General features: G+C 37.5%; 1 protein-coding gene across 2 annotated transcripts in view; it reads left to right on the forward strand.

Annotated features, from left to right (window-relative positions):
• Nucleotides 1-459: 459 nt before the first annotated feature.
• The window catches only part of LOC129245756 (uncharacterized), a 56,063-nt gene continuing 29,935 nt past the window's right edge, over nucleotides 460-26,587 (forward strand). The window contains exons 1-4 of one of the 2 annotated variants that reach the window (XM_054884127.1): nucleotides 460-733; nucleotides 829-927; nucleotides 12,382-12,752; nucleotides 17,423-18,156. In XM_054884127.1, coding sequence (XP_054740102.1) covers nucleotides 12,478-12,752; nucleotides 17,423-18,156 — 1,009 coding nt within the window. In that variant the 5' untranslated portion in view covers nucleotides 460-733; nucleotides 829-927; nucleotides 12,382-12,477. The remainder of the gene's footprint in view (nucleotides 734-828; nucleotides 928-12,381; nucleotides 12,753-17,422; nucleotides 18,157-26,587) is intronic. The other variant, XM_054884135.1, reaches the window with a different exon arrangement.

A 26,587-nucleotide genomic window follows, 5' to 3' on the forward strand; every position in this document is an offset into this window, starting at 1 on the left:
TTTTAGTATTAATCTCATCCTGCCCTTTTTATAAGAATATGCAAATAAATTTATCGTAATTCATTCTAAGTAGCAATGCCGGCAGAATATTACCCAACCTCTTACATTGACCGTGGTGTGTGGATAGTCGAGACTTATTGAAATTTGTATACTTCTTCTCGTTGTACAATTTAATAACATTTTTAATTATTTAATGCTTTCCCCGACAAAGTAAAGTATTCATACAAAATCACATTACGAAAAACTCAAAGCTGTACTTCATTCGGAATCAATAACACCGGATTCACAAATTTCGAAATTGCGGGTCTCTATGTGTGAATGGAATTTGAGTCGATAAATTGAATAAAACGATTACTTCGATGTAACTATAAATGCGAATATATGCGCAAAATCGATATACATACTATGTATGTATAAGGTGTAGTATTATACGAATAAGGACATATAATCAATGAGAATGGTTAGTTACATATAAATTTGCGCATATCACTTTCAAATACTTAAAAGCATATTTCATTTACTTTCATACGGGATGCATTAAATATACAAAATAATGTGTGTGTGTATGTGTATAACAGAGGAAGATATCTTTTGAATAAAATATAATATAATCGTATGATACTACGTAAATATATACATAGATCATTTGTTTCAAGTGTTAAAACCTACATATTTACATTCACAAGTGCTTAACATCTCAGTAACAATTAATATCAGATTGATATTTTTGCAAGTTAGAACCATAAATTTTGATATTCTGAACAGAATGTATTAATTGTGGGTACAAAATATATTTGAGTCGTACTTTTATTATGTATTAATTTGTAGTGATTTAATATGATGAACCAAGTATTTCCAGTGTTGCAAGATTACGGTTAAAATTGAAGTAGCCAACAAAATAAAACTCATCGAAACGAAAATGCGCACGTAAGTATACATAGGCATATCTGTACATACAAACATATTAGTTTAACAGTGAAAAATTGGTTGTATATATTTACCAATACTAATATACATACATACATGTTAACACATTCAGCGTTGCAAACATAGAAAATGTGTGGCCACATATCATATATCATATTGTGAACTTATCACAAAGTTGTGTCTCACGGATAAACGAGACTACATGCGCTACTATAAAGTGATGATGATGCATTAACCAAACTAAGGAATTTTCCCAGCACATGCAATAAAGGGAAGGACGTGGACTTCCTGTCCACGCAATATTTTTTAAAAACTAAAAATATAAAATAAAACTTTAACTGGTGTCGGAGCAGGGACCGGTTTAAAGTTCGTGTTCGTTCGAAGTTCAATCGAAAGTTAGTACGCGCTAAAGAAAAGTTTCTAAACAATAAAAAACGAAAAACTTTAAACAGTGACTTTTAACTGGATTAACTTGTGATCGTGGCCAGACACCTTGTAACAAAATACAAAAAGCTGAAGTGTCAACGTGGAGCAACGCGAAAAGCCGGTCAAGGAAAACGGAACAGTAAAAGAGGGCCCCCAGTAGCAGTAGCGACTGCAAAAGGGAAGTATCCGAGTACTAGCCGACTGGATCCGAAAATGATACGACGCATATTAATATTATAAGCAATAAAGTTAAGATTATATACTAAGTATCTTTAACCCTAGAATCGTAATATCCGTAAATTTTACGTGTATGTCGCAAAAAAAAGTCAGTTACACTTTACCTTTTGGCGCTATCGCTACGACCTCTTGGCAGTGCTTCCTTTATTTTATTGTTGCATTAACAAGTGAATCATAAATCAGTGGTTACTTCGCGTTTAGCTATAATCGTTCTTTAAAAAAAAAGTGTGCACGTAAATTTTACGTGGTCTTAGCATTAACGTATAAATTTTTGTACGTAAGTTTTACGTGGTCTTGTTATTAGCGTATAAATATTTGTAAATGAAATTTATGTTCCGTGCGGTTTTCAGGAGAAATAAAAGAAAATAATGGAAAACTCAAGTCGTTGCCTTGCGGATGCAGAAATAGAAGCCCTCCTGGACAGTATTGACAGCGATGTAAGCTTTACTGAGGACAACCTTGAAGAGGAAGTTGATTTTGACAGTGACGATAGTTTGGAGGATCCAGACTACTCTCCTGAATTCCAGGAAAATACTTTTGGAGAGGAACTGATGAAAGCCGTGGAGTCCGCTCAAAATATGGCATCTGAAAAAAAAATAAAGGTCTCTCGGCAAAAAATCAGATGTCAGCACCAACTGTGCACCTACAACTAAATAACATTGAAGATGTATCCAGTTCTAATCCACTTTTGGGAAGGAATGGTCATGTTTGGAGTAGCAATCCAATGTATCGTAGTAGCGGAAGAACAATGGCTATGAATGTGGTTTATATTCGGCCAGGTAAATATTATTAAAAGCGGATGTTTTTAAACACTGTTATTAAAATAAAACATAAACTAGGTCCATATCCATTTTTTTATAATTCACTTTAGGAAACATAAAACTTTGTATTTTCAATAAATAAAATCAAAACAGAAGATATATAAGTTTTTGTTGAACATTTATTTTAAATTTTTGTGTTATACGTAAAATTTACGTATATTAGCATTAACGTAGGGTAAAACTATCTTACGATTCTAGGGTTAACAATAAAAAAAGGAAAAGTGTTAAACAGTTTTAAAAAATTTATTAAAAAAGGTGAAAACTAATTATATTGATTTTTTGAGAAAAGAGTTATAGTGATTAAGTGAAAAAAATAAAATTTTATTAAATGGATTAACTTAAGCTTTGAAATTAAGTTTTAAAAATAAAGAAATTAACTGAATTTACATCAAATCTAACCAGATAAATTAAAATAGCCTTTGATTGAGGGAAATCCTGGTATTATGAAAGTTTTTAAATAAAATAAGGATAAGAATAATAAAGCGATAACACATTGTAAAACCATAAAAATATATAACAAAGTTGAGGCTCTTAAGAGATCCTCAAACTTATAACAAAACTCTGATTCCGCGAATCCTTATACGGACCCTCCGGAGTATAAAGGCCCCTCTTCCCAGAAGAGGTTACATTAATATCAAATAATAATAAATAAAGAATAAAAATAAAACCTATTAAATAATTTCTAGGATTTAAAACAAATTTTTAAACAATCAAGAGAAATTTTATATAGAAAAAAAATAATAAAAAATAAAAATTTAAAAATAATTAGACCAAGCATCCTGGGAAACCCATCTTCCCAAACACCCTCGCCATCTGCTCCTAACCTGGACAGACCAGTTTCGAGCAGCATTGTGACTAGGGTATTAAGGAATGAAGGACGCCAATATCTTCAGCCGCGGACAACTTTCCGACTTAGATAAAATACCGGACATAGTGCGGAGCCTGCGAGAATTTAATGGGAATCCAGCAAAGTTCAGCTCTTGGAAGAAAAGTGTTGACAGGGTTTTGAAAATTTATGAATCCCTTAGAGGTACCCCAAAACACTACGGAATCCTGTCCGTTGTCCGGAACAAAATTGTTGGTAATGCCGATATCGCATTGGAGTCGTACAGCACGACCGGAAATACGGGACAGACTGTACTCCGGACTTGGACGAGTGCCATTATGAGCACGGTATACGACCAGCAGTCCCAAGATTATCCTGAAGACCGAGAGGACTACACATTTTTTAGGATAAAAAGTTCTTCGTGGCCTTACATCGAATTTAAAACGAAGAAAGGCGATTTTTTAAAAAATAGGCACAGGATCAAGTAAAAACTACATTCAACCGCAGCTCGTAGCAAAACCCATCCCCAACGAAAAACCCTTTTTCGCAAATTCGAGAGCAGACTAAATTGAGATCACTCACAATACAATTATTAACATGTTCGGAAATACAAATCTAAATTTTTTATTTTACCGGGTTTGAAATCATTTAATGGTATTATCGGCAACGATAGCCTCAAAAACTTCATGCGACCATTAATGTTCATGACGACATCATCAAACTTGGCAATGGCAAATAAATCAAAATAAAGCAAATGCTTTCCCGTACAGTAAACAAAATCGACGTTAGAACTGAACATATGACACCTTCCCAGAAGCTCAAAATGCAGCAATTTACACACAACCGACACAACTATGTACCGACCCAAATCAAAAGTTAACTTACACTACAACAGTAATAGGTGAGATACGAACTTCTTCAGACACCCCTGTATATACAAAATACTATCCGTGTCCCGTAGGAATGAGAGAGTTTGTCAACAATTCAAACACTACTAGAAGATGGCATTATAAGGCCATCGCGGTTCCCATACAATTCACCTGTATGGGTAGTTCCAAAGAAATTAAACACATCCGGACAAAAAAAATTTAGACTCGTAATTGACTATAGAAAATTAAACCACGTAACTATTACTGACAGATACCCAATACCAGAAATTAACGAAATTATTGCGCAATTGGGAAATAATAAATATTTCTCTGTATTAGATCTAAAAAGCGGCTTCCATCAAATTCCTTTAAAGGAATCCGATATTGAGAGTGCAGCTGGACAAATGCGAGTTCTTTTGAGAAGGAAGAAACGGTATAAAAACAAATCCTTCTAAAGTTGAAGCAACCCGAAATTTCCCATGTCCGAAAAATTTGAAAGATTTAAGATCTTTCCTTAGACTTTGCGGCTACTATCACCGCTTCATCAAGGATTACGCTAAACCAGCGAAACCCCCGACTTCGCTTTTAAGAGGGGTGGATGAACGCGTGTTGATGGTTCCATGTGTAGAAGTCCACGCAAGTGGGGAAAGTTACTGATCGCCATTCACTTGGGAGTGGCCAAGACGATTCTTCTGCATATGGTTCAAGCAGCTCACAACGTCCGGGATTAGCCCACGTATCCTCTGGGTAGCTTCCGAACACACGTTCGGGAGTGAGCTAACGTGAGAAGGCGAAGCATTCCAGGATAGCTGGTTGTGCGCTGGGTTTGGGACTCGCCACTTAAAAACCCCCGACATAAAAATCGTGCTTGGGGACTTCAACGCAAGGGTAGGCAAGGAGGGAATTTTTGGTGCCACAGTCGGAAAATTCAGCCTGCACAACGAAACATCCGGTAACGGACAGAGCCTGATCGACTTCGCCGGGGCCCGAAACATGGTAGTCTGTAGTACCAGATTCCAGCATAAAAAGACACACCAAGCTACCTGGCTGTCTCCTGATCGAAAAACGCGAAACCAGATCGATCATGTTGTGATAGATGGAAGACACGCTTCTAGTGTATTAGATGTACGTACGATCGGAGGACCCAACATCGACTCGGATCACACTACCTTGTTGCAGCCAAACTGCGCACCCGCCTCTGTGCAGCAAAAAACGTACATCTACCTACGCAAAGAATGTTCAACATCGAAATGCTGCAATCACAACAGACAGCCAGAAAATTCGCCACTCGACTCTCACTCCTGCTCTCAGAGAGCACTGCCCATCAAACCGGCATGCACGAACAATGGAGTAACATTTCTCGTTCCCTACGTATCGCCGCCGAAGAAGAAATCGGATACCGGCGAGCCCGAAAAAACAGTTGGTACGACGAGGAATATCAAGCTGCCGCTGAAAGAAAGGATGCCACCTATAGAGCCACGCTGCGATCGGGCGCAACGCGAGCCATGTGGGACCGCTACAGAGAGCTAAAAAAGGAAAAGAGACGTATTATCCGAAAGAAGAAACGAGAGGCCGAAATACGTGAATGCGAAGAGCTTGAGATGCTGGCCAACAGGAACAACGCCCGAAAATTCTGCCAGAAAGTTCGGCGGCTTACAGAAGGTTTTAAAACCGGGGCGTTCTCCTGTAAGAACAAAGACGGCGAACTGGTGACTGACGTACAGATCAATCTTAAATTATGGAGGGAACACTTCTCGAGCCTGTTAAACAGTAACAGGTGCTCATGTCACAGAGAATGTGAAGATCCCGATACCCCAATCGTTGACGACGGAATTGTCATTCCGCTACCCGACTATGACGAGGTGAGAATAGCGATAACGCGGCTGAAGAACAACAAAGCCGCGGGCGCCGACGGACTGCCGGCTGAGCTATTCAAACATGGCGGTGAGGAGCTGGTAAGGTGCATGCATCAGCTCCTATACAAAATATGGTCGGATGGAAGCATACATGCCGATTGGAATTTAAGTGTGCTCTGCCCAATCCATAAGAAGGGTGATCCTGCAATCTGTGCCAATTACCGCGGGATTAGTCTTCTAAATATCGCCTATAAGGTTCTAGCGAGCGTATTGTGTGAAAGGCGGAAGCCCACCGTCAATCAACTAATTGGACCTTATCAGAGTGGCTTTAGACCTGGAAAGGTAACCATCGACCAAATATTTACAGTACGCCAAATCTTGGAAAATACCCACGAAAGGAAAATCGACACACACCATCTTTTCGTCGATTTCAAAGCTGCATTCGACAGTACGAAAAGGAGTTACTTGTATGCCACGATGTCTTAATTTGGTATCCCCACAAAACTAATACCGCTATGCAAGATGACGTTGCTCAACACCAGCAGCGCCGTCAGAATTGGGAAGGACCTCTCCGAGCCGTTTGATACCAAACGAGGTTTCAGACAGGGTGACTCGCTGTCGTGTGACTTCTTTAACCTGATGTTGGAGAGCATCGTACGAGCCGCAGAACTTAATCGCTCAGGCACAATATTTTATAAGAGCGTACAATTGTTGGCGTATGCCGATGATATCGATATCATCGTCCTTAACAAACTCGCTGTTAGTTCTGCCTTCTCCAAACTGGATAAAGAGGCAAAGCGAATGGGTCTGGAGGTGAACGAGGACAAAACGAAGTACCTTAGGAACCAGCATTATCACCGATAACAATGTCAGCCTTGAAATCCAACGTAGAATCTTTCTTGCCAGCAAGTGCTACTTTGGACTAAGTAGGCAACTGAGCAGTAAAGTCCTCATCATGCCCGTCCTAACGTATGGCGCAGAAGCTTGGACGATGACAATATCCGATGAAGCGACGCTTGGAGTGTTTGACTTTGCGCAAGACTTTTGGACCTTTGCAGGTTGGCAACGGCGAATATCGCAGACGATGGAACGATGAGCTGTATGAGCTTTCCGACGACATAGACATAGCGCAGCGAATAAAGATCCAGCGGCTACGTTGGCTGAGTCATGTCGTCCGAATAGATACAAGCGCTCCGGCTTTGAAAGTATTCGATGCGGTACCAGTTGGTGGTAGCAGAGGAAGAGGGCGGCCTCCTCTGCGTTGGAAAGATCAGGTGGATAAGGACTTGGCTTCACTTGGTGTGTCCAATTGGCGCCGGTTAGCACGAGAAAGAAACGACTGGCGCGCTTTGTTAAACTCGACCAAAATCGCGTAAGCGGTTATAGCGCCAATTAAGAAGAAGGATGGACGCGTGTCCAAGAACGCATCCAAACGAAAACTAATTAAGTTTGATAGTGCAGCACTTCAAGCCTTTAAGAAAATAAAATCTTCTCTTGTTTCATAAGAAGTGGTATTGACATACCCGAACTTTAAACAGGACTTTGACCTCCCTAGTGACGTATCTAACTACGCATTAGGAGATGTCCTCGAACAGTCAGGAAGACCCATTTCATAAACCAAGTCGAAGAGAATTTTGCCGCAAACGAAAAAGAAATGCTGGCAATAATATGGACACTTTAGAGGTTTAGAAACTACTTATACGGTTCACCGAAAGTGGTAATCTTTACGGCTCATCAACCTTTGACGTTTGCGTTGAGTAATAAAAACAACAACGCAAAAATGAAAAGGTGGAAATGTGTCCTTGAGGAATATAACTATGAACTAAAGTATAAACCAGGGAAAACCAACGTAGTTGCCGACGCACTCTCCAGGCCTCCAAAAACAGGATGTAATTCCCTCTCAACAGTTACTTGCCATAGTAGCGACAGTTCATCCCATGACCGAATTCCTAGTGTCGAAGTACCCGTTAACATATTTAAAAATCAAACTATTTTAAATATAGGTCCAACGTCTACATACCAGTTTAAAATAGTTGTTCCGACGTACCATATGCACATAATAGAAGAAACGAATTATGATACCACAAAACTTATAAACCTCCTGAAAAGATATTTAAATCCTACCGTGATAAACTGCACAAAAACAGGGAAAAATTCAAGATATTTATCCAATTCACTTTAGAAGCTACAAAATCAGATTCACCCAAATCCAAGTACAGGATATTACTAATGACGAAGAGCAACAAGAAATCATGATAAAGACCCATCGAAGAGTGCAACGAATTAGCTGCGAAAACTAAATTCAAATCCTAAAAAATTACTTTTTCCCTTCTATGTCGAAAATAATAAGAAATATCGTACGAGAATGCTCAAAATGCAACGAAAACAAGTATGACCGTCATCCCTTTAACCCCGAACTAAAGAAAACCCCGTTACCTGAATACCCAGGACATACTCTTCACATCGACATACCTATAAATGACTAAACGAAACCTAGTCTTAACCGCAATAGAAAAATTCTCAAAATACGTGCAAACAAGGATATTAGAATCAAAAGCTGTAGAAGACATAAGAGAACCCCTTCGAGAACTACTATAGGGTGGGCCATGTAAAATTTGCTTTTTGAATCGGCTACAAAAAAAAAACTAATCAATATTTTTTCAAATTTTTTTTTTTATTTTGAAGATAGAACATTGGCTTTACAGTAGGCCATACGATGAATGGCAACTTCGATTTCGAGTTTTAAAGCATCCATCGTCTCTGGATGGTTCGCATAGCATTTGTCCTTAACGCCTCCCCACAAAAAATACTCCAACGGGTTTAAATCACAGCTCCGAGGCGGCCAATTGATATCGGAATTTCGGCTGATTATTCGGTTTTCAAAAACGGTAGCCAAAAGTTCGAGTGTAACTTTGGCAGTGTGACAAGTTGCACTGTCCTGTTGAAACCAAATGTCGTCCATGTCATCCTCTTCAATTTTTGGAAACAGCTCGTTGAGCATGTCACGGTAACGCTCGCCATTTACTGTAACCGCGTCTCCTCGCTCATTTTCGAAAAAAAATGTCCCGATGATGCCGCCAGACCAAAAACCGCACCAAACAGTGACTCGTTGTGGATGCATTTGCTTCTCTACAGTAACGTGTGGATTTTTTGAGCCCCAAATCCGACAGTTTTGCTTATTGAAATGTGAAAATGAGCTTCATCAGAAAAGATGATTTTTCGGTAAAAATGCTCATCTTCCGTCAAACGATTTTCTGCCCATTGAGCGAACCGAAAACGTTTTGGATGGTCATTAGGCTTCAGTTTTTGCACCAATTGAACTTTGTAAGCCTTCATACCGAGGTCTTTATGCAAAATTCTCCTGAAAGAAGTGCGTGAAATGTTCAATTCTTGAGAACGATGACGAGCTGAGGTTGTTGGATGTTCACGCACATTTTCGGCTACAGTTGGCAAATCTTTTTTTTGGAATTTTGTTTTCAAATTTTTCACAGTGTGAGTAGAAGACTCACCACTTTGGAAATAGGTTTTCAATTTTTCCCAATTTCGTTCAAGCGTATAGCGTCCCATTTCGTAAATGTCAAATCCTTAAGTAAATTATGAACACATTTGACATGCCACGCTTTTAACTCTAATTTGAATTATTCTATTTGTATCTTAATTTTTGTTATAATTCTGCTCTGAGGTAGTTGACTATGACTGGTCGTTCGATTTGCTATTACTTCATTATAGGTCTCTTTGTCATTAAAATTTATTTTCTACTTTTTAGTTCGATTAGCAATAAAAGCGTGTTTTTTAGTTTTTTTAAACTATTTTTTATTTTCTACTTTTTAGTTCGATTAGAAAAAAAGCGTGTTTTTTAGTTTTTTTTTTTAACTATTTTTTATTATGAATGAAAATTAATGATTCGATATATTCGTGTTATATTTAATTACTTTCTTATCGACTGTGAGTCTAAAGCTATGCAGTTATCGGCCGTGATAAAGAAGTAATCGGGATGAAGAACTTATTTCGTGGAGGGAGCCTGAGAAACGGCTACCCCACTCCTGAAATGGAGAGGTAACAACAAAATATACTGACATAATCAATATGTTACATACTTTTTCCCATATAGATCATTGATTGAAGGTCGAGCCTTGTTTTTCTGAATGAAAATTATTGTTTTCATTTAGTCAGTGATTTATAGTCCGATTTAATTGTGATATATTTAATTTCTTCTTCTTCTTACTTATATGTCCAAAGAAAGACCAGCATTGGCCTTAACACAGAATAGATACTCTCAGCACAGAAAAAGGAGACCGTGGATTATATTGACACAATCAAAACGAGATGTAAAGTTCCAGTTTGGTTTTTTCAGTTCATTTTTGTTGTGAATTGTATTTTAATCGATAAAATTTTATAAATGAAATTATGGTAATGATAAATTCCTTCTTTATTTGCCAAAATTTTGTTCCGTAAAATAATTTCAAAATTTATGTTTTGATTATTTTATTGTAATTAACAAAATTACATCTTATATGAAAATTATTTCATCTTGTATGAACATTGAATAGAGTAAATTTGCGTGTATGAGACTTATAGTATCTACGCATGTGTAAAGGCTATACAAAGTGAGAATGCAACTACCCTGAAAACGTTTTAGCCTTCTATTCGTACTGCAGTACCGCGTGCCCGAGCAAGTTCGAATTCGAAAGAGTAAGTCTTAGACTCCCGAAATCAGTAAGAGTAACTCGGAGAGTGCAGGCATGCGCAGCTCTGTCTTTCTTACTCTTCTACAGAAGATCTGCTACTGTGGGCAAAAAGTAAGGTGAATTTATTTGACAAAGTTCGCGGGATTAAAATTTCGCTGTAGTTATTTTTTTCATGAGTTGGCAGCACTGTTAATAACATTTGGGCCAACTTTCATGTGAATGTCATTATCAGTAATATATTTACGCTTGTGTTTACCAAACGACCAAGAGTGCATTTTTCGATTTTTACAATGTCTGATTTGATTGAGCAAAGGGCCATCAAATTTTGTTTGCGGAATGAAATGTCGGCTGCGGAAACGTTTAGAATGTTGCAGAAGGAATTTGGTGATTCGACCATGTGGCAGAAAATTGTTTATAAGTGGTACAAAGACTTCAAAGAGGGTCGAGAACGTGTTGATGACTTGGAGCGCTCCGGACGATCATCGGCGCCAACCGATGACCAACACGTCAATAAAGTGAAGGAGTTAGTGCTCAAAATTCGTCGGTTGACTGTTAAAGACCTTACTGATATGATCGGAATATCAGAAAGATCTGTGAAAACCATTTAGAAATACCATTTTTAGAAATACCCTACGAAAAGTCAAATCTCGTTTGGTACCGAACACTCTCAATTTCTTGGAAAAAAGTCGTCGCGTTGATGTGTGTGAAACTATGCTTTCAGACTATTAGGACAAGCTCAAATGCATCATTACGGGAGATGAGATTTCGATTTATGCTTACGACTCTGAAACAACCGACCAATCAAGCGAATATCGAGCTAAAGGCGAGGCCAGACCGAAAAGAGCACGTCAAAGTCGTTCAAAAATAAAGGTCCTGATGTCAGTTTTTTTCGATTTTCGTGGTGTGGTGCACTATGAATTCCTTCCACCTGGCCAAACTGTTAATAAGGAATATTATTTGAGCGTCGTGCGTCGTTTACCTGAAGCAGTTCGTCTAAAAAGACCAGAATTATGGGCCAACAACTCTTGGTTTTTGCATCACGATAATGCACCGTCTCACACTGCACTCGTTCTTCGTGACCATTTCGCCAAAAATTCCACGCATATCGTTCCGCAACCACCGTATTCGCCTGATTTGGCTATTCCCGAAACTCAAGGGAGCACTCCGGGGAACGCGTTTCGAGTCGATTGAGGAGATAAAAGCTGAATCGAATCCGGAAATGGACTATTTGGCATGTTTCGGAGATTAGAAAAATCGTTGGCATAAGTGTATTTCATCGAGAGGGGATTGTTTTGAAGGGGATGAAATTGATTTACAAGAATAAATAAAGATTTTTCATTTTACAACCAAATTCACCTTACTTTTTGCCCACAGGTAAGAAAAGAAAATATTAATCCTGGCAATCCTAATAAGGATAATGGAAAACTTTTATCAAATTATTGCATTGTCATCGGTCCTTGATAGGTGTGCAAAATTTCAAGTCGATCAGATTTTTAGAAGCCAGTGAAAATTAAGCTCAAAGATTCCGTTACATACATACAACCCGAGCTAATAAAAGTGTGTTAAAAACGTTTAATTTTAATGAAAAATGTAGAATGAAAGAAATTTAGCGAATTTAATTACCTTTAGCATCTTTATGATCTCATGTTTTAATTAAAATCTGTATTGGCTATACGAGTACTATCGATTTTATGTTAAAATTTATTCTTAATTAAGTTTTTTTCTTTTCAGAAACCCTCCGGCACTGAAATAAATTACGTTCAATTTATATTTATAGTACGAGTATTAATAAACAGAAAAGTTTATTATCCGTTTTATAATTCAAGAATGAAAGTAAACAAGTTTTATTGCAATAATGAAACACAATGTAACAATTATAAAGAATTCGTCGAAAGCGGAACTAACGAAACCCTTCAAGGAATTGGCTACACAGAACCATCAACACCAAGAAATATTTCTAATAAGGCTGTTCTCGGCATTAAAGAGCTTAATGGAACAATAAAAAACACTAACGATTCCGACAATGAAATTAGTTTTATGCAGGGGCCGGCAGGGAATTTGCAGTATCAGCACCGAAATTTGACTCCGCAGGAATATTCTCAGTAAGTATCATATAAAACTATAAAAACCACGTTAGGTGTGTGGATACAAAATCTCTAAGCTGTAATTTAACCAATACTCATGGTATGACGGTGGGTGAGTACCATTTGGTAGTGTATTTCGGCCATGAAAAAGTTTCTCATACAAAACCATCTGCCGTTTGGTGGCGGCAGAAAAGTGTAGATCCCTCCATTTGTGGAGAAACAATAAACTACATACTAAAAATTGGAGGAGGAAGTGGGCCAAACAACCAGTTATGTGTTTTGACAAGAATGAGTTTTGATATGAAACATAAATTAAATTTTTCGACTTCAGTAGCAAAAAATACCACTCTTTATCTATGACTTCTTTTTTATCCTGATTCCTATTCACGGCATTTAAAGGGAATAATATAAAAATAAATTGTTACTCGTTGGAAAAACTAAAGCAAATAAAACACTATTTCGACACTGTCAATAGACTGTTTTTACATTTTGCTTATTTATATTGTTTAGAATGTTTTGCTCGATTAACTTCGATTTGCTGTTATCTCTGTTTTGCAATGATCATTTCGATGCTTTTGTTTTATTATTCAGTGAAAATTTTTTGCTTTATTCGGACTTCAAATTTAAATACTGTGTTTTCAACATGCCTGTGAAAGTGTTCAGGAATTGTCTGAAATGTTTTCGGTAACAAGTCAGATAGTTTATAATGTTATAAATCGAGCGGAAAAAGAGGGTATATTAGAGCAAAAGGGTGCAGGTGAGCCTAACACTAAAATACATGGACGTGCAGAACGCTTGATGATCCGAAAATTGGATTACAGCCTGAGAATTTCCTTCAGAACACTTGCAAAGGAGCTTAACAAGGAGTGTGGTATACACAAATATTCATCGGGATCAGCACGCAAGAAATCACAGAATGAAGAAAAACTTCCGTTCCTTTGAACCACGTTTCCGAACCAGAAGATTATTGGGACGACGTTATATTTTGTATCAGAGCGAGGGACCGTAAGCCGCTGACAGCTTTACAAAAACGAAATATAATTGCCAAGGTTAAATTAAAAAAAATTCCGTTATGGTTTGGTGGTGCATTTCAAGTAAAGGAGTAGGAGACTTGGTATTTATTGACGGCACAATAGACGCCAAACAATATTTAAATATATTAAAAAATCAGCTTTGTCGGCAGTGTTAAAAAATTTGGATTTATCACTCAGAATAAGCCAAACATGATTGAAAACTTGTGAGCCTCTTTAAAGAAAATAGTTCATAAAAGACAAAGAATGCAGCAGCATTAAAAGCTGCAATAATGAAGAATGGTAGAATACACCGAACGTACCGGCGTAAAAAAATTGGTCCATTCCATGAAAAAGCGCCTGCAAAATGTTATTGAAACTAACGATTATCATTAAATTAATCAAAAAATGACGTATTCACATTATGTATATAATAAAACAAGCCTGTATTAAAGTTTGTAAAAACAGTTTATTTACAGTGTCGAAATGGTGTGTTATTTGTTTGTGTTGCTTTAGTTTTTCGAAAAATTTTGAAATTTTTTTTTATTAATTCCCTTTAAATGCTGTGAGTAAATGGGAATCCGTACAAAAAATAAGTCAATGATAAATAAGGAGTGCTATTCTTATTGAAGTCGAAAAATTGGATTTTTGTTTCTATGTCAAAACTCATTCTTGACAAACTGTACACACCATGAGCATATAATCCTAACTATCTAAAAACTTACATTTACTTATTATAGTTTCTTTATTCCATAATACAATTATAAACCATTTCTTGCCTTTTCTTTCTCTCTTAGGGCGCCTTTCTATGGTGCAGTTCATTGGAAGTTACAATCTAAGGATTGCAGCATTAAACTTAGATCTGTTTAGATCTTTTTTTAAGGTGGCTGATCTCTTATCCACTACAACCAAAGTCGATTTATTATTTATAAACCTCTAAGAGCAGTCATTTTTCAACGTAGTGAAACCAGGGTCAAGTGCTAAAAATGCATTTGTTCCTAGCTTTGAATTAAATAGCAATGAGACGTGTTGTAAATTTCGATCTATTTTACTTGGGAATTTAGTCTGTCATATTGCTTAGTGCGTGACTTCCATTCGGAAGTGTATAGGTTCGAAATAGCAGGGACGAAACACGAAATGATAGACAAAGTTTTTTCTAACAACGTTCACCGCACGGCAGATAAAGGCAAACTTCCGAGTTTATTTCTGCCATGAATAAGCTCTTCTTGAAAACCATTTGCCCCTCGGAGGCGCCATAAAACTGTAGCTTTTCTAGGGGTTTGTGGAAAACATCAAGGCGCACACCACACCAGGGGGAACTCTGGCAAACGCTAAAAAATAGTGAAAGCGCCAATTAACACATGGGCTGAAAAATCCCGGGCCCAACACAAAGATGGCACTAGTTTTGGCACCTATTTTTCAATTAGTATTATACTAACCTTGAAAAGACAACTATTAAAATTACATGATATTCTATTCATTAGTTCATGAGTTATTGTGCTAAGAGTGTCACTACATACTTTTGTTAAAACAATGGATCAAAAAGAATTTGGTGTTTTAAGTTTACACTGCTTCTTGATGGGAAAAATAATGTTCAAGCGAAGCAATGGGTTGAAAGGTGTTATAGGGACTTCTCTCCTTCAGAAACAATAATAAAACGATAGTTAGCTGATTCAAACGTAATCGTAGAGACATCGATGATGCACAACGCAGTGGACGTCCAAATAAGCCGGTAACACCAGAAAACATAAAAAAATACACAAAATCGGTTTGAATTATCGAACAGTGAAGTTGCGTGAGTTAGCTGACAGCGTATAGATTTCAAATGAATGTGTTGGATTTATATTGCATGAGTATTTGACTATGAGAAAGCTCTGTTCAAAGTGGGTGCCGCATTTACTCACTGTTAACTAAAAACAAGAACGTCTTGATGATTCTGAACAATGGCAAAACTATAGGGGTTTTCAATTGGCACGGGTCGATTTTGGCGCCCTGTAGCAGCCATTTTGTTTTGGTAACATCTGTCAAATCTTTTGTTTATTATTCAGTTGTTTATGCCAAATCATCATGGCAAGTTACACGATTGAACAGCACGTTCAAATGATAAAACTTTATTATCAAAATGAGTGTTCATTAACGCAAACGTTGCGCGCATTGCGCCCATTTTTCGGTAGACGTGGTGGCCCTTCCAATTTCTTATGGCCAATATTGAACCATGTGGACCTAGACGACATGTGGTTCCAGCAGGACGGCGCTACGTGCCACACAGCAAACGCCATTTTATTCCATTTCAACATCTACCCGCCCTTATTGAAAAATCCTTTACATGAATTGAATTTCGAACTGCTCCCATATCCACCATATTCGTCAGATTTGGCTCCCACCAACTGCTGGACAGACATAAAAAAATGCTCGCCGGTAAGAAATTCCGCTCGAATGAAGAGGCTATCGCTGAAACTGATGCCTTTTTGATGCAAATTACGTTGATGAATAAAGCTAATTTTGAACAAAAAAAAAAATGTTTTCTTGTTTTGCTAATTTCGGAATTTGTCTACTTTTAATTCAGAGTTTTCCATATTTCTTAATAAACTTTGTATTGCAGCCCATTGAAAAACAAATACGAATATTAAAATTAAATATTCCAGATCTGTAATACCCAAAAATATTGTAATCCAACTAATAGTCGATTCATTGAAGATTGAAAATTTCATAATTTTTTTGTACTTTAAATCCGAGCTTCTGGGTCATGTAAATTGAGGAAAGGACTCTCTTATTACCTTCCTCGAGGTTTCTTCGTGGTAGGCTCTTCAACTTCAACCCGATGGACTTTGTGCACTGGCTTGTTCCAGAGAGCTGCTGCTTCCTGTTTCAGTTGAAAATACGCTGTCTTAGCAAACATCCCCTTTGGTGGTGAGTATCCTACCAGTTTCGTGTCCAGATCTCGTATGCCTTTTATGAAGGCCTAATGCTTTCCCCGTAATCTGCCGTTTCCTTGCCATATACGCCATATACGCCAAACGCGCTTAACGCTCAATCTTTGTCGCGTATTCCTGCACTTATATTTCTTCATCAAGATTTTTATTTTATTGGATCACCACCGGGCTGTACTTGCTTACCGTTATGACAGCAATGTCATGGAATATGTGGGAATTTCTTTTTGCCCTCCGCAAATCATTTGCGCGTTCCCCTCCGACCTGGTCGAACGTTTCTTTCTGCTTGCCATCTGAAATTGGAAAAATGCATTTTTAAACTAAGAAATAAATTCAAAATGCTATAAAATATCATACTTACTCCTGTTGTGCTCATCATATTGTTCCAGAATTTTAATGCTCCCAAGATTGTTTTCAATATTTCTTGTTATTCTCTTTAAAAGTTTCATTATTTTTCATTCACAATAAATATTAACTGTAATTTTTCGGCAATGTTGCCACCGAATATTCCTCTAATCTGCTTAAATTATGAGAATTAAGGCTAGCTGTCAATCTGCATAAGTTTCACTTAATTCCTGAGACAAATCCAAATTAAGTCATTAATTAAGATTATCGCCATTGTTATGAATTATTTCATAAAAAATATGCCCATGGTCTTTGGTAGCATAAATATAAATTATTGCCAACAAAAACAAAAAAAAAAATAGAGAATATTATAATACTTTAATCATTATCACTGTATTTATAGGTCAAGGATGTATTACAACGCGTCTGAATACAAGTGCCAAGATGGTATTTTTTCTACTGGTGGAAACGGAAGATTGGGTACCGCATCTATTTCACCGGCATTACAGTTAGAAGGACAACACTATCTTACTTCAGTGAGTCAAAAAATGCAGTCGACACCGCAACACCAACTACAGGCTACACACAATTCTCTAGGCCAACTGCATCTCCACCACAAGCCAGTTTGTAATTCAAATGCAGTCATTGACGTCAGTGATGAAATATTTGATTGTGGTCAAAGAAATGACATCAAAGAGCGATCGCCAGCAGTTTCCACTCAAACTCAATATTGTGGAAATCAGACTAGTAACAATTATGAACCAATTGCTTCTCTACCTTCAGCAACGTCAGTTGATTCTAGTAGTGGGTCATTGGCTACCACGGTGGCTTCATCGCATATGATGTATACAGTACATCGTGTGGTTACTACAGCACAAATCCAAACGGCCCTAGGGAACACATACACTTCTTCTAGCGTTTCAAGCGTTGTCAGCGCTCTACGAAATGAAGATGAGAGCATGGCTGCACCATTGGCAGCAAGTTTAACAACACTGAATGGAAATTGCATTTTAAATGTAAATGGCTGCACTGTTAACCCAGGAAGCCATTTGAATAATATGGAGGAAAACTCTAACGTCATTTCTAATAGTAACCTAGTAAATGAAACAGGTGTTGGGGACTCACAACAATCATCAGGTAAGATCTTAGTATTGCAAATGCAGTCCGTATTGACAATGCAATACTTCCAATGTGTTTGCATACTTTTTAAGATTATCATGAAAATAATTACTTGGTAGATTTTCATATCTAATCTACGGCTTATACGATCTGTAGTGATGCCGTGCATGTTGCTCTTAAAAACAGCTGTATAAAATTTTGCTTTTAAGCGTTGCCGCGTACACCGCTTATGCCTCGAAACCAGAATTGAAGTCCGAATCGCCAAGAACGTTTGATAGTAGTAAAATTTCCTACTTTTTAAAGGCGTTTCAGGCGTTGGTGATAAACAAATATTTCGAGCACCAGCTCGGTATAGTTGGTCCACAAATAGTTTGTTTTTGTGTGGAAAAGTGTCACTTTTGTTTAATAATTTTTGGTCATATTATCAGTCATCAAAGAACCTTTTAAACGCGTTTGAAGAGATCTTTTTAAGTTCCTTCAGCGAATTCTCCTCTATCGACTTAAAGCGGCGCCTGCGGAGTGGCAATTTAAGTTTTGTGAAAAAGTCATAGGAGGCTAAATCCGGTGAATACGGTAGTTGTTCGATGATATTGGTCGAGTTTTTGATCAAAAAAGTGTTCACAATATGAGCTTTATGAGACGGTGTGTTACCGTGGTGCAAGATCCATGAGTCTTCTTACTACACTATTCCTACCCAGATTCTCTCTCAAACGTCGCATAACTTCCAAATAATATTCCGAGTGCACAGCACCATGCACAGCCACCTGTTGACTGGTTTGCATTTCAAAGTCATATACCTGCGTCCCATCACCTGTTATGATACGCTGGATAAACGTTGGGTCCGAATTTAGTTCTTCAAGCATGTCTTCAGCCACCTTCTTCCGATGAATTTTTTGAAATTCAACTCTCTTGGAAGGAGTCGAGCAGCCACGCGTCTCATGTCCAATTGATGGTGTAAAATGTTGCGAAATGATTCGTGAGACACGCTAAGGTCACGAACTACCTCCCTCAAACTTAAATGATGGTTTTCCAGCACCATTCTCTTGACTTTGTCGACGTTTTCATCCGTTGAAGACGTTGATGGGCGACCAGATGGGGGCAAATCTTCCACGACTTCTCGGCCCTCTGCAAAAGCCTTATACCACTCGTTGACCCGTGTTTTTGATAACGCACATTCGCCATAGGCTTTCTGCAAAATTTTCAACGATTCGGCACACGAAATCCAGGTCAAAATACAAACATCTTTTTGTTCAATATTAATATTCATAATTAAAATCGGAAAGCACATCTGCGGTTGACTGATATAATTAAATAACAAAAACAAGCTAATAAACAGATCACGCTCAAACTCTGCTACACTATAGAGGACAGTTGTACCAATATTCCAGCAAAAAAAATTAGTCATATGTGTAACGCGCACTTACTAAATGAACAATTCCCGATATTTTTTGACAAAATGTATATACAGTGAACCAAAAAGAAACTGGGACACTAATATTCGAAAAATTAAAATTTGTATAAATAAAGAAACTATTCACAGATTTTTCAAAAATTCGTTGCATTGAATATATTTCATTTTTAACTATTCAACATGCATAATTGTTGTTTTAATATTAACGGTAACTCCGTTTATTTAAGTAATAATGCTCACACCCAGATCTGAATCCCATTGAGCACTTGTGGGAATACATTCAAACAGAATTAAGCAATCGGCAGATTAGTTATAAAAATTCCTTATGATCAGCCATTGAAAAGATATGGGAATGTATTGCAGGAGATGTATCCAAAACTCTAGTCGACTTCATGCAACGATGTCTAAAAAGTTAAGTCTAAAATAAACAAAACTGGCGTCATAAAAATGTTTTTGATGGCGCCATCTTTTTACTAAGTTGGTGCGTTGGAAGTTATATCCCTAGCTGACTTCCAATGAAAACTTGGTGACATTCGGTTCAGTGGATGCAAAAAGTGTATGGCGATGATTGTCTATCTCGTGCCAGAGTTCATGTGTGATTTACACGTTTCAGAGATGGTTTTGAGGACATAAACGACAATGAACATACGAGCCACACAAAATCAGTAATCACCGAAAACTCCATCGAAATTGTTCGTAAAGCTATCAAAAATGAACCATCGTTGAAATTCATGGAATCGGAGTATCTCCAAAACATCGATTTGTTGCATTTTAACTGATCATTTAGGCTTACGAACGGTCTGAGCACGTTTCATTCCACACAAGTTAATTGAGGACCAACAATTACTCAGAATTCAACATTCGAAAGACCTCATTACGACGAGAACTTACTTTACTACATTGTAACTGGTGATGAAACGTGGTGTGTCTAACATGAACCTGAAACTAAGCCACAAAGTGTTGAATGGAAATACCCAGACGAGCCACCACCTAAAAAATCGCGTTTGGAGAAGTCAAAAATCAAGTCGATCCACAACGAGCTCAAGCCAACGGGCCCAACTGCAATTTTCTATCTAGGCGCTTTGAAGCGTTTGTTGCATCACATTTGTCGAATTTGTTGCCGCTTATTGCATGATAATGCACCATCTCGTCGATCCACTCTTGTGACTGATTTTTTGACTAGAAATCGCATTCTAACCATCAATCACTCACCGTATTCGCCTGATATGGCTCTTTGGGACTTTTACCTTGAAAGTAAAACGTTTTGTGTCCGTTGAGGTCATCCAAAAGGCTACATACATCCTGAAGGACATTCCGGTCAATGACCTGAAACACTCCTTTGAAAAGCGTTTAGAGCGCGCATAACAGTGTAATTTAGCACAAAATTAATCATCCCTTTTTATTTTTTTTTTAAATAACTTTTTTACTAAATAAAAAAATGATTTTGAGTGAAGGAGATTTTTTATTTTACTTTTATGGACTCCATTACTAGCCTGTTTGTAGAAGTATACTGCAGCTGTCTAGTTCAGGTATGATTGATGTACGACGCCATTTGCAAAAATTAGAAATCTTCCGATGTAAAAGCTGCTGTTAAATTTGAGCAGTTGAGCATTTGAGACTTTTGCTGTTACTATTTAACAGCATTTAACTGCAGTCTATAGGCATCCCGCTTAAGCTAATTGAGCTTTCTATTATGACGCTTACAAATACCACGGCGAAGGTGCAAGGGGAGTGTTCTCAATCACTTCCCATTGTATTGGAAGTTAAACAGGGAGCAATTACCGAACTAAATCCAAATGGGATTTTACACAACAAGCCGTTCCATGTTTGTGCATATGCAGATGATATATTTATCATGGTGAAAAGCAGGAGTGAATTACAGAGTGCGTTTAAAAAACTAGAAAAAAGTTTAAGACATGATGACCTGCTGATCGGATACTACGCATTCGAGAATGTGCAAGAATTTAGTGACAGAGTTATTATTTTATTACTCTAATTTGAAACTGCTTAAGTCAAAATTATTATCTCGCGACCAAAAGTTAAGAAAATACAAAACCTTGATCCGCCCTGTGCTTACGTGTGGTTGCGAACTATGCACACTAAAGAAAAGTTTTACGATACATTTATGGACCAATAAGACTGCAACGACGGTATTTATCGAAATAAGATATAATCATGAGCTGGAACTTTTAGCAAAACACGAAACTGTGATAAGATTTACAAAATCTCAGAGGATAAGATGGCTTGGACACGTGTTGAGTACCCAAGGAGAGAACAACTCGAAAGGCAGTTGAAATGCGCCGTGTTGGGCGTACGTGTCGTAGTACTACTGTGGGCAAAAAGTAAGGTGCATTTATTTGTTAAACTTCGCGGGATTAAAATTTCGCTCTAGTTATTTTTTCCATGAGTTGGCAGCACTGTTAATAACATCTGGAATAACTTTCATGTAATATATTTACGCTTGTGTTTACCAAACGACCAAGAGTGCATTTTTCGATTTTTACAATGTCTGATTTGATTGAGCAAAGAAGTGCCATCAAATTTTGTTTGCGGAATGAAATTTCGGCTGCGGAAACGTTTAGAATGTTGCAGAAGGCATTTGGTGATTCGACCATGTCGCAGAAAAATGTTTATAAGTGGTACAAAGACTTCAAAGACGTTCGAGAACGTGTTGATGACTTGGAGCGCTCTGGACGACCATCGACGTCAACAGATGACCAACACGTCAATAAAGTGAAGGAGTTAGTGCTCAAAAATCGTCGGTTGACTGTTAAAGACCTTACTGATATGATCGGAATATCAGAAGGATCTGTGAAAACCATTTTGAAAGACCATTTGGGCCTACGAAAAGTCAAATCTCGGTTGGTACCGAAAACTCTCAATTTCTTGGAAAAAAAGTCGTCGCGTTGATGTGTGTGAAACAATGCTTTCAGACTATCAGGACAAGCTCAAATTCATCATTACGGAAGATGAGACTTGAATTTATGCTTACGACCCTGAAACAACCGACCAATCAAGCGAATATCGTGCTAAAGGCGAGGCCAGACCGAAATGAGCACTTCAAAGTGTTCAAAAATAAAGGTCATGATGGCAGTTTTTTCGATTTTCGTGGTCTGGTGCACTATGAATTCCTTCCACCTGGCCAAACTGTTAATAAGGAATAATATTTGAGCGTTATGCGTCGTTTACGTGAAGTAGTTCGTCTAAAAAGACCAGAATTATGGGCCAACAACTCTTGGTTTTTGCATCACGATAATGCACCGTCTCACACTGCACTCGTTTTTCGTGACCATTTCGCCAAAAACTCCACGCATATCGTTCCGCACCCACCGTATTCGCCTGATTTGGCTCCGTGTGACTTCTGGCTATTCCCAAAACTCAAGAGACCACTCCGGGGAACGCGTTTCGAGTCGATTGAGGAGATAAAAGCTGAATCGAAGAAGGTGCTGATGGCTATACCGGAAATGGATTATTTGGCATGTTTCGGAGATTTTAAAAATCGTTGGCATAAGTGTATTTCATCGAGAGGAGATTATTTTGAAGGGGATGAAGTTGATTTACAATAATAAATAAAGATTTTTCATTTTACAACATCAAATTCACCTTACTTTTTGCCCACAGTAGTACATATATTATGTTAGTTATGTTTGTGCAAAAGTGCAATTGGATCTTCAATTCTTATAGTGTTACATATGTACATACATATGTGCATACGCACTGCAGGAACCATGACCTATCGCCTTATCATATCTACATTTGAATATGCATTTATTTGTTTCTTTGGCAAACCAAATTTTTTTCAATTTACACTTTATTACAGGGAATAATATATGTACATACATTTGTATGCATGCATTTTCTAGATAGTATAAAACTTTGAAATAAATAAAGGAAAACTTCAAAGAAACGTATTTGCATATATGGGACAACTAAGTACAATTATCGTTATTAAATATAGTGTTGCACGCATATGTATGCACTGAAGCAACATGACCTACTTCACCAGCAAGAAGAGTGGCGGTCACGTTATTATATAAATTATTATATAAATTTATTCCTCTAAATACGTACATTTGTATGTCGTTCAAAGCTAAAATTCTATGCCTAGCGACTGCAAGAACAAAATGCATTCATAGGCGCAGGCGTAGCGGCCATCATTCTAGTTGCCATGGTGCTGAACAGCCGAAAATAGTCGCGGCGGCGCTGAACAGTTTCAACAAAAACTCATCATCAAATAATTCATTTATAAATTCGAGCTCATATTTCTACGAGCAAAGTACTTTCATTCATAAAACAAGCCGCCATATGCCAATTTTCTCGACCATTCGAAAATAGTCAATATTGGAATATTTCGCGTAGAATTATTTGCCAATATTTGGGAAAACTTGAATTTTTATCAAGCCGACCGGCCGCGGCTCTGTACATACATACATATGTATGCATCAATATGTGTATGTAAATATGTATGTCTTTCTAAATGCTCGACAACCGCAGCTGCTTTGCGTCAAGTGCGCGCATAAGCATACAGTAACTTGTAGAAAACATACATAAGCAGCTTATAAAAAAGTAAGACTATAACAATAAGTTTCTAACTTTGCAGATATACGCATATGTTTTGTGCACTTTTTATCAATTGAAGAACTACATACGCAAAGTAATATACTAATTAACTATTTACCTATCAGAGAACATAAAATAATTGTGTGGAAATTTACTTTTAGTATTGAAATGTCCGACACAGAACTTTTTTATAAGTTACTTATGCTGTTCTCTGCAAGTTACTGTATGCTTATGCGCGCACTTGACGCACAGCAGCTGCGGCTGTCGAGCATTGAGAAAGACATATTTACATACATATATTGATGCATACATATGTATGTACAGAGCCGCGGCCGGTCGACTTGATAAAAATTCAAGTTTTCCCAAATATTGGCAAATAATTCTACGCGAAATATTCCAATATTGACTATTTTCGAATGGTCGAGAAAATTGGCATATGGCGGCTTGTTTTATGAATGAAAGTACTTTGCTCGTAGAAATATGAGCTCGAATTTATCAATGAATTATTTGATGATGAGTTTTTGTTGAAACTGTTCAGCGCCGCCGCGACTATTTTCGGCTGTTCAGCACCATGGCAACTAGAATGATGGCCACTAGAATGATGGCCGCTAGAATGATGGCCGCTATGCCTGCGCCTATGAATGCATTTTGTTCCTGTAGTCGCTATGCATATAATTTTAGCTTTGAACGACATAGGTACATCCATATGTACGTGTATATTAATAAGCATTGTTTTGCTTTAAGTTCAGAACACAAATATGTACGTACAAAGGCTAGGGCATCAAGTGTGCGTATACGCACATGCAAATATGTACATAGGTGCATATGCAGAAGAGAATTGGTTTAGCATTTGTTAGGCAGGAATTTGATCATTACGATATTTACTCCCTAATTATTGCATGAAATATGATAAGGCGATGCTCGTGAGGTAGGTCATGTTGCTTCAGTGCATACATATGCGTGCAACACTCTATTTATTAAAGATGCAATAGAACTTAGTTGTCCCATATATGCAAATACGTTTTATACCATCTATAAAATGCATACATATATTATTCCCTGTAATAAAAGTAAATTGAAAAAAAATTTCGTTTGGCAAAGGAACAAATGAATGCATATTCAAATGTACATAAATATGATTTTCAATGTTGGCGCACAATTTCAAATCTTTATTTGCATTTTATTTGTTTGAAAATATTAATTGAATAAATTTTCGTTTATCAAGGGAATATAGAAATGCACAAGCAAATCCCTTGCAAAATGCCGTCGGCATTCGTCAATTTGATTTCATACAGAAACCAAACACTGAGCAGAGCCAATGTACTTGTACATAATTCACTGTAATTAGTTCTGTTAAGAAGTTCCCCGCTGTCGAGTTGAGCGAAGTGAAAAAGTCTTCGCGATTTCACTTTATTTTTGAGAATTCACACTATTCGTAGCTCGTGAGACTTCTCGACACTGGGTTTGTAGACTGACAGATGGCCGGCGGTTGGATATTTACTCGCCGTTCAAATATTGCTTGCTGGCCATCATAAAAAGGACATCTTTTTTTTGATGTATTCTTCTACACTTTTTACATCTGCACTCTACAGTAGTACTGCTCCCGGCCCACTTTTCTATTTAAGTGCTGACGAAAAACTTGCTTTTAGATGTCTGGTTTTTGTGTGCATAATGTTCCATTTGATGCATTGTAAGTTTGGTGAATTTTCCGTAATGCGATCATAAAATGTTTCGGCAGTTGGTTTCTAGCAATATTTAGCATTCTTATTATAGTGAAAAATGTAAAAATATTACCTCAAATTATTCGGGATTAGATTTTACACTGTCCAAGATAGTTTAGTTTGCTGTTCTGTCCACCGAAAAGTGCTAATAGTCGTCGTCTTTCTGCAGACTTAAAACTTTCAGCCCCTCCATTTGTGGAATAACATAAAGATGCACACCTCAAATAGGAGGAGGCGCTCAGTCAAACACCCAAAAAGGGTGTAACACCAATTATATAAGTATATTTTATACACTTCGTCTTGCCATAAATTCTGTGAAAAATTTTACAATGTATACGGCGAGAACAAATTCGCAGAAAAAGCATCCGATATTTTTGCTTTTGTTCGTATGCATTGCGTGGCAAATTACGCTTATTAAGAAAGCAGAAAATCATGTCCAAACTAATAAGAGATGATCTTCACATGAAAGCTTTCCGTCGCTCAACTGATCATCTTTTGACAACGCGCTTGAAAAAAATTATACTCGACAGATGCAAGCATTGGCATGCGGTCAACGGCCGTGAAAATATTTTTTCACGATGAGAAAATTTTCACTGAATAAGCGAAGAAGATTGGCCGTCTGGGAGTTCAGATCTGAATCCATTGGGCAACAGTTTGTGGTCAGAATTGGAGAACATGGCTTTTCGAAGACCTCACAGATATTTGGAGATTCTCAAACAGTCTTTGGTTCGAGGAGCGACATCAAGAAAACCATGCG

Source organism: Anastrepha obliqua, chromosome 1 (assembly GCF_027943255.1).
Source record: "Anastrepha obliqua isolate idAnaObli1 chromosome 1, idAnaObli1_1.0, whole genome shotgun sequence".
NCBI lineage: Eukaryota > Metazoa > Arthropoda > Insecta > Diptera > Tephritidae > Anastrepha > Anastrepha obliqua.